The sequence below is a fragment of the Chiloscyllium punctatum genome, chromosome 5 (assembly GCF_047496795.1).
Source record: "Chiloscyllium punctatum isolate Juve2018m chromosome 5, sChiPun1.3, whole genome shotgun sequence".
Taxonomy (NCBI): Eukaryota; Metazoa; Chordata; class Chondrichthyes; order Orectolobiformes; family Hemiscylliidae; genus Chiloscyllium; species Chiloscyllium punctatum.
Window position 1 is genome coordinate 106,435,799 of NC_092743.1, and position 12,683 is coordinate 106,448,481.

The window sequence follows — 12,683 nt, forward strand, 5'->3', positions numbered from 1 at the left end:
TCGTTGGCATCCAAGATCTTTGTAGTATTCAGTGATTTCAGCCATTTCTTGATATCGTGGAGTGAGTTGAATTGTCGAATGGCTGACTTCTATGATGCTGGGGATATCTGGAGGAATGATGGTGCCACTAGAGCCACTCTTGGTGATTTCTTGGAAGGGTCCCAGCAGAGAATATTCAAGGCCTCACTTGGTGCTTTCTCCTAGTGATATTTAATGTGGAGGAATATTGATTTCATCAGCTGAAGGAGGCAGGGGATGGGTTGGTTTTTCGCATGTTTCATTGACTATGTTTTATCTTTTGCCATGAGACCCATAAGGAGTCCAGAGTTAATATTGATGCCCCTTAGGGCAGCTCCAGCCTGATTGTATGCCACTGTGTCACAACCTTTGTGTGCATGACCAACCATTAAGATAAGTCCTTCCCATAGATGGTGGTGATGGTGTCTGGGCCATTACATGCAATGTATGATTCATTGAGCTTGACTTGTCAAGCTATTGCTAGACTTGTCTGTGGGACAGCTCTCTCAATTTTGGTTCAGACCTCCAGATGTTAGCAAAAGCCTGGAATTACCACTGTTGTGTCCAGTGCCAGGTGGTCTGTCTGATTTCATTCCTTTTAGACTTTGTAGTGGTTTGTTGCAACTGAGGTGCCTGCTGGGTCATTTGAGCAGGCCTGTGTTATGGAATAAAGTAGATAATTTCATTTTAAAAATGCAGTTGTTTATAAAACACAAGATTTATAACCACCTTTTATGCACATTTTGGACAAAGATTTTTCTGAATAGTCCTAATATTTTTCCTTGAATTTTTTTGGTCTGCCATTTGATTGATTGTTGCTGTGCATATTTCCCTGTACTTTTAAAGACAAACAGGAAGAACACCTTTATGAAGCTTGCATTCAGACAACAATGAAGAATTGGATAGCTTTATTGATATGCTGGACGACAATTTCAGTGCCAAGCTTGGGCTGGGACAAGAAAGGGATGACTTTTGGCCAAATGTCGACCAGCGTTTACATTACAGTTGAGATCATCTGTAACTGTTTTGAATTTTTCTGCTTCTTTGATATCTTGGAAATTGTGGAAAGATGGTGGTTATTATTAATCGTTGACAGGGCTTTGTGTTACTGTAACTTTCGTTGCTGACTTCTCTTGCATGATACAAGCAAAACTAAGTGGTCTCCTGCATTGATACAGCTATATCGCAAAATATCCGAACTGATGAATTGCAGCTGCAGTAACTCTTTGTATTCTAGCATAACTATGGAGTTTTCTTGAAGTCAAACTTTAGTGATATTGCATTTATGATTTTGTAGAAAGTTAATAACCGTTTCTGATGAGGTTAAGGGGCAATATGGTATGAAGTAGGACAACTCAATGAAATCCAGGAGTTGGAAAATAAAGCTACGGTTTTGCATCAGTGGAATGCAGAACCCCTTAATGCTCTGGCTCTTTTTCTGGGAAACATTATAATTTATTTGCATTGGTGTATTTAGAATGTGACTATTAAGCAGAGAGTTCATTGTATTTGTGTTAGGGGAGATGGTGATGTAATAGGAATGCCAATGGAATAATAACCCAGAGGACCGGTTTCATGCTGTGGTTCTAATCCTACAATGAAAACTGGTGGAATTTAAATTCACTTAATAAAATCTGGAATTGAAAGCTAGTCTCATTAATAACGGGCATGAAGCAATCATTGATTGTTGTCAAAACTGATCTGGTTCACAAATATGCTTTAGAGAAGGAAATTTGCTTCAGGTCAACAATGAGGTTGACTCTTGAACTTAAATTAGTAAATCACTCTGTTCAAGAAAATATAAAGATGAGTAGCAAATGCTAACCATGCCAATGATGCTTTGCATTGAAAAGAGCTTGATACTGTTGGAGAACAGTTATAATTTGGGTAATGACAAAATCTATTTTTGTCTATAGGACTATCACAGTACTTGGATCACTTGATCCAGTTAGTGCTTTTGCTTCATCATAGATGTTGTATTAAAACTATACATGAAGTTTAACTTTTCTTTGTGAAATTGTTAGAGCACAAAATTACACTGAGGAGAATGAAGCCATTCAATCCATTGTGCATGTGTTACATGTCATCTTTTCTCCATGTCTTCACAGTCATGAAGCAATTAACTATCTGATTGAACTTCATCTGGGTCAGTTACTCACTCACTGGGCAAACTTGTATAAATGATCAGTTTTAGAGAACCAGAACTGAATTTCTGTGGCACTCTTTTTATTTTAAGCATTTTTTGACTAATAATGGTGCAACTCGGAATGATATTAAAAACAAATTGGAGGCTTCTGCTCACTGGGCTGAACTTTTGGAAGGGATTGATACATTTTGTCATTCTGTGATAAGTGATTGCTGAATCTTGTGTAAATTGTTTAGTTTTGAAGTATTGAAGTATTATTAGTTTATCAGCCTACTTAGATAAACTTTACTGTATGAACTGCGAGTTAATGAATCTCAGTACATTTCATGTGAACTAGATCAATTGATTTTTGTTGTACTTAATGGATCTGAAAAGGATTCTGTTCTTTTCGAAGAACCTTGCAATGCCTGTCATGCCAAATGCAATCTTGGACAGACGTCTTAAGTTTGGGAATTTTAATTTCAAGCCTGCTTAAAAGATCTGAATAATTTTATTGTTGGTCACATTTTTATGTCCCGTCTCCAGTGATTTACAAAGTTAAAAAATCACACACTGGCATCTCCAAATCATGACTCCAGTGATTTGATTTTTTGATTATTATTACAGGAATCTTATACTTACAAGGACCCCATCACAGAGTTTGTGGAATGCCTATACGTGAATTTTGATTTTGATGGTGCTCAGAAGAAGCTGCGTGAGTGTGAGTCGGTGAGTTTGTTTCAGTACTTGGTGCTCTATTATATCTTCATGCTGCATGTGATAAGTTTCAGTGTCAGCTATAGTACACCCCCTTTTAAAAAAAATTGCATCTTTCAATGATGTCAAAGGTGCATAATTAAGTTACATTTGCAGGGTGTTAATGTTCAGGAAATGCTTTAATCTGCCTTTAGTTTTCAGTTTATTACCTCCCCAAATGATTTGGATTGGAGTTCGGCTGTTGTCAGTGATGCCAGTATCTATCAATTTGGCCAGAATGGGCAGTGCCAATTCCTTGTCCACAAATGAGTTCTTTCTAACCTGACTGCGCTTCGTCCAGCAGCCTCAGGCAAGACATCCAAAGGTTATAAAATATAAATTAGACTGCAGTAGCCAGTAACTTTGGAAAGGATAACAGATTCAAAGTTTATGTGGATACTTTCCAGCACAATAATGTACATGTCTTTGTAAATTGAATTACTGTACACTAATTTACTGGGCCCAATAACTGCTCAAATGGTGTTTTGCATCAAGTTGGCATTCTCATTTTCTGAGGGACAGCTGCATTGTCATGAATGTCATCTTACAGACGATCCATTAAACCAAGGCTCTGTTTGCCATCTCAGGTGGATTTTTAAAAAAACCAGAGAGGAGTGAGATCTCCAAACTAATAATTAATACTCAGCCAAACATCACAGGAACTGATTATTTGATCTTTATTTTGTTCATTGTGATTTTTTTTGTGAACAAATTAACTGGGGCATTTCCTATTCTACAGCAGTTTTATTGGCTTTGAAGCACTGGAGAGTGTCCTGAAGTTGGAAATATGCTGTATAAATGCAGGCTTTATTTCTTTATTAAAATGGAGAAGTAAACCAAATGTGATAAAGCATGATCACTTTTGAAAACTGGCTGAAAATGAGATGAATTTGCACATGATTTGGAACTCTTACCAACTGAGTATTTGCTAGAAGTTGTTTTTTCTTGGGCTTCTTCTAGCGGGAGCTGCAGTTTGTGGTATGAGAAAAGTGCTGTAATTGTAATTATGTACAAAGCTGTGGTGGTGTCTACGATATTGTTTTAAGCCTAAATGCAATAAGTGTTGTCGGGTTTACATGAAGTCAGTATTTGTGATGAGTACTTCACATAAAATGTGTTTATGAAAATCCTTTTATTGGTTCATCTGAGTCATGATCTTTCAAGCAGATGTCAACTTTTCAATGATTGTTTTGTGGAAAGTTATGGGTGAATGACAATAGTTTTAAATACCAATGAAAACATTGGTTTTATACAATATCCATTACCATTCACTTTGGCTGTAGTACCATGAAATTATGTGTTACTTAATCAGGCTTGATCATTTGTTCCTCCTACCTGCATTCTTCTCCCGTGCGCTCTTTGTGCTCTCTTGCATGTGCGCTCTCTCCCTTTCTCATGCGTGCTGCCTCTTAGTGTTTCCAGTTTGTGTTATGGTATGCAATGATTTTTTCCCTTTATAACTTGCTCTACGCGCAAGCATTTCCCATCTTTCTGTTTTGTGAATTGGAATTCACCAGGTAATGCAGAAGAAGCTTCTTTATTTCGAGAATGTTGAGAATGTGGACCTCACTACAACAGGACATAATTGAAGTGAATAGTGTCGATATATTAGAGGGAAAGGCCGATAAGTACAAGGCAGGGAACAATAGAAGTATATGCTGATAGTTGCATGAGCGGTAGCATTTGATTTGCAGGTGCTTTGTGCTTAGTTATTATCTTCACCAGCCTTCACTGCATGCTCATGAAAGCTTGTTCATGGTCTAGATGCAGGAATTGTAATTCTTCAGAAAATATGAGGAATGATTAAATTTATAATTGGAATTTCATAGAAGTTCTTGACATTCAGTGAGATTGGGCTACCTGCTACAACATTAAAACAAACTAAAGTTTAGGATTGGGCATTACTGACAATGCAGATATTGCCATAATGATAGTGACCTGTTGTCTTCACTCTTTATTCTTGTGATGAACATGAAGCATTCACCCTCAGGGACCCTTTGATTCATGAGCATTTCTGTTAGTTCTCATTCAGAGGGGAAGAAGGTGCAACATTTATATTTTAAAAATAGGAAGGAAATTTATAGCTGAAACACAACTTGTATTTTCTTTGGCAATATCGTTACATCGGATTATGAACAGAAATCATAATTTTGGAGGTTACTGTTGACCAGAATCTGAACTGGTCCAGCCTTCTAAGTACTTTGGTGATCAGAGTGGTCAGAAGTTATGGGTTCTGCAGTGAATAACTTACCTCCTCACTCCTCAAAATCTATCCACCATCTACAAGGCAAAAATCAGGAGTATGATAGAATATTCTCCAGTTGAATGGGAGGTTACAGCTCCAGCAATACTGAAGAAGCTTGACAGCAGTCAGGATAAAACAGTTTGTTGCGATGGCATTTCATCCATCACCTTGTCATAGAGTCATAGTGATGTACAGAATGGAAACAGACCATTCGGACCAACTCTTCCATGCCGACCAGATATCTGAACCTAGTCTAGCCCCATTTGCCAGAATTTGGCCCATGTCCCTCTAAACTCTTCCTATTCATTTACCCATCCAGATGCCTTTTAAATACTGCAATTGTACCAGCCTCCACCATTTCCTCTGGCAGCTCACTCTATATGTGCACCACCCTCTGTGTGAAAAAGTTGCCCCTTAGGTCCCTTTTATGTCTTTCCCCTCTCACCCTAAAACCTACACCCTCTAGTTCTGGACTCCCCACCCCAGGAAAAAGACCGTGTCTATTTATTCTATCCATGCCCCTTATGGTTTTATAAACCTCTGAGGTCACCTCACAGCCTTTAATGTTCCAGGGAAAACAGCCCCAGCCTATTCAGCTTCTCCCTATAGCTCAAATCCTCTAACCCTGTCACCATCTTTGTAAATCTTTTCTGAACCCTTTCAAGTTTCACGACATCCTTCTGATAGGAAGTAGACCAGAATTGCATGCAATATCCAATGTCCTGTACAGCCGCAACATGACTTCCCAACTGTGACAAATAAAGGAAAGCATACCAAACGTCATCTTTACTATCCTTTGACTGTGACTCTGCTTTCTACTTTGCACTCCAAGGTCTTTTTGTTCAGCATGCCCCAGGACCTTACCATTAAGTGTATAAGTCCTGCTCTGATTTGCCTTTCCAAAATACAACTCCTCACATTTATCTGAATTAAACTCCATTTGGTACTCCTCAGCCCACTGGCCAATCTGATCAAGATCCCGTTGTGCTCTGGGGTAACCTTTTATCACTGTCCATTGCACCTCCAATTTTGGTGTCATCTGCAAACTTAGTAACTAGACCTTCTATGTTGTACATTCACTCCCTTCCCCACTGATGCATAGTGTCAGCAAGATGCACTGCAGCATTCATCAAAACTCATTCAACAGCAAACTTCAGCCCGTGACTTTTACTGCCTGAAAGAACAAGAGCAGCAGATGTATGGAACCCCCACCACACCACCTGTTCTCCCCCAGTCTGTTACCACCCTGACTTGGAACTATGTTGCCATTCTTCAGTACCTTTGAAAGTCTTAATTCTCTTTCAAACAGCGTTATGGGTGTTCCTACACTGCAGTGGTTCAAGAAGGCAACTCACTAATTGACCTGGAGAAGGTGGTAGAATGTGAACAAACTACTCATGTACATAAGCCATGCCCATTTCCCTTTGAATAAATTTTAAAACTTTCAACCCCTCAAATCTGCTCTGCTTGATAAAATCGTGGCTGATCTGATTGTGACCTCAACTCCGCTTTCCTATCTATCCCAATATCCTTTTGATTCCTTTGTTAGTCACCAATAAATTACCTGTCTTAAAAATTAATCAGAGGTACAATTTGAAGAAAATCTTCAAATGCTTGTACACTGAATTAGTAAAAAGATTTCTTCAAAAAGTACTTGATGTGTTCTTCTTTCAGGAACTATTAAATGCATGAGCTGGACGGGCAGCAGAAACCTTAAAGTAAGAATTTAAAATGAAACATGGTTGGGCTGGTTACATTTCTCGAAAGTGCTGACCGATATTAATTTGTTTTGTTGCCTCTTGGAAACAGGATATAAAAGGCTGCAATCTCATCTCCTGAATGTTCGGTCTGGATCTGTAATCAAAACAACTCCCGGTTTACAATGGAGTGGCTATTGTAGAAATCAAGATGGTGTGACATGTAAAGAGGAACGTGCATATAGTGATTATTTCATGCATTCATTTTAAGGAGAGGCCAGTGGTTTGGAAAAGTATTTTCAAGTACCTGAGGGCGAGTTGCTACAATGCATCCTGTAGATGATATGCACTGGTGCTGAAGAGAATGAATGTTTAATGTGGTGAATGTGAATATTGATCAATCAAGCCATCTATGCTGTGTCCTGATGTCATCAAGTTTCTTGAGTACTGGAACAAGACCAGTAGAAAGCATTCCTTCACACCTCTGACACATGTGCCTTGCTGATTGAGAACACACTTTGAAGAGTCAGGAGGTGAGATTGCATCCTTTTCTAAGAGACAACAAAATTGGAATTAAGATCGTGTATTATAGGCCCCAAACAATCAAGGAGCAATAGAAGATAAAATATGTAATCATATTTCAGAGACATGCAAGGATAATAAGGGAGTAAGTGGGGATTTTAATTTTCCACGTATTAACTTGTATAGATTTACTGTGTAGGGTAGGGAGGGAGCAAAGCTCTTAAACTGTATTCAAGCAGACTTTCTTAGTTCGTACATAAAAAGCCAAAGAAGGGATGGAGGTAGTTAGGTATTTAGAAATGAGCCCAGGCAAATGTGAGATAAGTCCATAACTCAATTAGATTTAGACTAGTTATTGGAGAAGGTAAGGATAGACTGAGAAAAAGAAAAAGTTCTAAACTGGGGAGAAGCTAACTTTACCAAGAAAGTATGCAATTTGGCCGAAGTTGACTGGGAACACCTACTGTCTGAGTAGTGAAGGCATTCCAGGATGAAAAGTAAGAGTACAGAGTAAATATGTTCCATAAAGGGCAAGGGTGGGATCAAGACCAGAGATATCAAGGCCCGTAAAGGTTAAGATTGGCAGGGGTGGTGGGAGGAGGAGGAAGGAATCTGGCAGGTACTGAGGGCTCAGTATGGTGGAGTACCACCATAGTATTAAAAATGTGGGGGAAAACTTGATAAGGAAATTAGGAAAAGTGAGGGAATGCATCGAATATATTAATGCAGAATAAAGGAAAACCCAATGGGATTTTTAAAATGTGTAATAGAGCAAGTGAATAACTAGGGATAGTAGGGCTTTTTGGGGACCATAGAGATAATTTGTGTGGACTCAAAATACGTGGATGCAGACTTCAGCAAGTATTTTGATTTACTTTACACAATGGGAAAGGACAATCCAGAATATACATTAGAATGGACAACTTTTGAAGTATTGGAAGGAATTGATCTAGTGAGAGAGTTGACTCTATTGGGTTTAGCAAACTTAAAAGTTGACCAGTCTTTAGATCCGAATGAGATGAATCTTAGCTTGTTGAAGGAGGCAAGTGAGGAATATCAGGGACTTTGGCAGTAATTTTCAGATCTTTTCTGGCTACAGGTGAGCTACTAGAAAACTGGTAACATTTTGTTCTTAAAAATAATACTAGGTGGGGAGGGTTAGGCAAGGAAATTACAGGCAGTCATCTAACCTTAGTGGTGGGGAAGCTATTGAAAACAATTCTGAGGAACAGAATATATCTGCACTTGGAGAGAGACAGATTAATCAGGGTGGTCAGTATGGATTTGTTAGGGGAAGGACGTGTTTGATGAGGATAATATATCTTATGTGGTCTATGTGGAATTTATCAAAGCCGTGGATAAGGTCTATAATGGCAGACTGGTCAAGAAAGCAATAACCTATGGATTCCAAGACAAAGTGGTACATTGGATCCAAAGTTGGCTGACAGGCAGGAAGCAGCGGTTAATCATCAAGTGTTGTTTCTGTGACTGAAAGACTGTTTTCAGTGGGGTTCCATAAGGCTTGTTGCTAGAGTCTTTGCTGTTTGTGATGTTTGTTAATAATTTCAACTCTAATGTAGGGATGTAATTAAGAAGTCCACAATGACCCAAAGTTAGTGGGATGGTTTAAAAAAAAATAACAGCTGTGAAGTGCACAAGGACATCAATGGACTGGTCAGGTGGGCAAGTGACAAATGGAATTCAGCGTGGAAAAGCCTAAGGTAATGGACTTGGGGAGGGCTGATAGGGCATGGGATTACACCATGTATATTTTTATGGTAAGACCCTGGAAAGTACTGGAGATCAGAGGGACCTTGGGGAGTATATCCACAGTTTGCTGAAGGTAGGGCAGCTCGGTAAAGCAGTTAAAGCATATGGGCTAGTTGCCTTTATTAACCATAGATCTCTACAGCATGGAAACAGATCCTTCGGTCCAACTCATTCATGCCGACCAGATATCCTAAATTATTCTAGTCCATTTGCCAGCATTTGGCCCGTATCCACATACACACTGCCCTCTGTGTGAAAAATTTGCCCCTTAGGCTCCTTTTAAATATTTTCCCTCACACCTTGAATCTGTGCCCTCTAGTTTTGGACTCGCTCACCCTGGGGAAAAGACCTTGGCTATTCACCATATTTATGCCCCTCATGATTTTCTAAACCTCCATATGGTCACTCTCAGCCTCTGACACTCCAGGAAGTAGCCCTAGTCTATTCTGCCTCTCTGTACAGCTCAAATCCTCCAACTCTGGTAAAACTTTTCTGAACCCTTTCAAGTTTCACAACATCCTTCCTATGCAGGGAGACCAGAATTCCTGTACAGCCACAACATGACCTCCCAACACCTAAAGACAATGCGCAGACCAGTAAGGACAAGCAACCCAAATACCACCTTCACTACCCTGTCTACCTGGGATTCCACTTTGAATGAACTATAGCCAAAGCATAGAATACAAGAGGAGAAAGTGAGGACTACAGATGCTGGAGATCAGAGTCGAGAGTGTTGTGCTGGAAAAGCATAGCAGGTAAGATAGCATCCGAGGAGCAGGAGAATTGACGTTTCGGGCATAAGCCCTTCTTCAGGAATGATTCCCGATGAAGGGCTTATGCCCGAAAGATCCTTTCTCCTGCTCCTTGGATGCTGCCTGACCTGCTGTGCTTTCCCAGCACAACACTCTTCACATCAAATACAAGAGCAAGATGATTACACCAGAAACACACAAAACACTGGTTAGGCTGCAATTGGGCTACTGTGTGCAATTCTGGACACAACACTATCAGAAGGGTGTGATTGCATTCAAGAGAAGATGCAGAGGAGTGTTACTTGAATGATGCCTGGGCTAGAGATTTATGAGGAAAAAATATATTAGCTGGGGTTGCTTTCATAAGCGCATTGAAGGTTCAGAGGGGATTGGATAAAGGGGTATAGGATTATGAGAGGCGTAAATAAGAAAGATAGAAAGGTACTTCATCCACTTGGAGAGAGATCAATAGCCAGAGAGAGACATTTAAGGTAAGAGTTTTACTTGGAGTACAGTAAAACCTTTGACAAGGTTCCACATGGTAGACCAATTAGTGAGTTAGGTCACATGGGATTCAGGATGAGCTTGCCAATTGGATACAAAATTGGCTTAACAATAGGAAACATAGAGTAATGGTGGAGGGTTATTTTTTGGATTGGAGGCCTATAACCAGCGGTGTTCCACAGTTGGAGCTTAAATATGGCTTAGAGATGATGACATTACCATTGTTCCCGAGTCCTATTTTCATTGTTTGAATTTGGTGACTGTTTAAATACTATCCAGCTGAAGGTAAATGAAAATGAGCAATATGTTTGCCTGGGGATCTGACATGTCATTAAGCAAGGTTGTAAAATCAGCTTATGTGGGGCTTGAGTCATTGATCATCATTTACAATGGGTTGCCAGTCTGGATGTAATAATAGCAGAACATAAATGGTTAATTGACATAAAGTGCTCAAAAAAATTAAGAAATTCACATGAGCTCATTAATTGGGATAATTGGTCTTCGATTAGAATCACAGTATGTTGGAACAAAGTGAAGGCAGCTTTATTCTGTGCCTGATCTGAGATTCAGTAAAATAGTTTTTCTACCTTTGAATCTGCAACTGGAAGAGTAGACGAGTGGAAAATCTGGTGTCTGTTGTATCAAGGTCACTCACTGCACTATTGTATCAAGGTCACTCAGTTATCTGCTGACATGTCCAACTGGATTTGTGGCAAGCTTTAATCCATTTAGGATTAAAGAACTGACTCCCAACAACAATCTGTTTGCAAAGTCCACCTTACATACATGTTGCAGAATAAGGCATTTTTCTTTAATAAGGTGGTTATCTAAGTGAAGAGTTCTAGCTGCTTGATGTACCTTCTGTGGTGTTGCTCAGAGTATGGACAGTAGAGACAACATTTAGATCAGGCATGATGTCATCCAGCGGCAGAGCATGCAAATGGGTCCAAATGGCCTATCCTGCTCTTAGGCATGTGCGTGTGAATGAACCAGGAAAATCTTCTGCTTTCATGTAGTTCCATTAACTGGAGCCATTGGTGCAATTTACAAGTGAAGCATACAAAATGAATCCCAAAACACTTTTTTAAAAAAATCTTGGAATCCTGTGTAATAGGATCCTGGGGAATGGAGCACGAGCTCATGAGAAATCTGACTGGAGCTATGAATCCTGCTGATTCTTAAATAACTGCTGTGATATTAATACAGCAGTGTCGGACACCATATTTTCCCTTCATCAGGACAGAGGTGTCACTGATCAAATCAGTGTTTTTTTGCCCTATGGAATCTTTTTCCCTATCCAGTTACGCCAATATTGCAGTCAGGATATTATAAACTAATTTACCAGTCAGAATTAGAAATAAAATGTAGTAATTAACATTGCAGTATCACGAAGATAATTTTTGGGTATTAAAAAAAGTGAATGATAGACATTTCTCTCATTTTATTTACTTCAATATGCTCTAGTAACTAAGGCTCAAATTTGTTTTACCCACTCCATTCCTTTCGTCCCAAATTCTGGGAAGGTTGATTCATATGAAACGTTTTATTTTGTTGGCTTCTGTGTAGCTCATTAAGCATAACAATGTTCCCATTCCTTAGCATGTCACTCACTGTCTGCTTGTACACACATACAAGTGTTCTGATTTAAACCATGGGCAGATAAATCTTAAGAGGACTAAGTGCACATGGAAAAAAATAATGATAGATGCTGAAAATATTAAGCAGAAAATTGGCTTGGCTGGTTGGCTTTCAGATAGAGTGGATGAGTTGACATTTCAAGTCTGGGCACATCACTGCATAGTTCACCCTGCCCTGCTAAGTATATCTGTCACACCAAAAAGAAGTCTTTCCAAACCTTCAGAACGTCGACGTTCAACAGAACCTGTCAGGAATTGAGAGATTTAATTGCAAATTGTCTGGTTATGCTGAGATCTGCTTGCAGTTAGAAGCTCCTGTGCATAATGTATCTCTGTGGAGTAGGTAAAAAAATTAGTTTTGTGGGAGGAAAATAAGGGTATTAGTGAGTGAATGAGATGTCATAAATTGCGAAGCTGCGGTGCCCTATTGCCCATAATGAACCAAAAAGGCTGAATTTCTATGTTGTTGTCTGTCTAATCTTCATGACTTCACCACAGTCCCAGAGAGTCGGTAAAATTAGTCACACATGTTGACCAGAATCAAATGTTCTTCAGATGCACCTTTCCCCCTCCACAAAAGCTTGCAGTGCTGGTGTATAATCCACACTCAGTGCAATTTTAAAAGTTAGTTCTGCTTTCTTTCAAGAAAAAAGTCTT

At 39.3% G+C, this 12,683-nt stretch overlaps 1 protein-coding gene across 1 annotated transcript in view; it reads left to right on the forward strand.

Annotated features, from left to right (window-relative positions):
- Nucleotides 1–12,683, forward strand: part of LOC140477320 (eukaryotic translation initiation factor 3 subunit E) — a 158,730-nt gene that overhangs the window by 89,741 nt on the left and 56,306 nt on the right. The window contains exon 9 of the mRNA XM_072570991.1: nucleotides 2,771–2,872. Within this exon, the coding sequence (XP_072427092.1) occupies nucleotides 2,771–2,872 (102 nt within the window). The remainder of the gene's footprint in view (nucleotides 1–2,770; nucleotides 2,873–12,683) is intronic.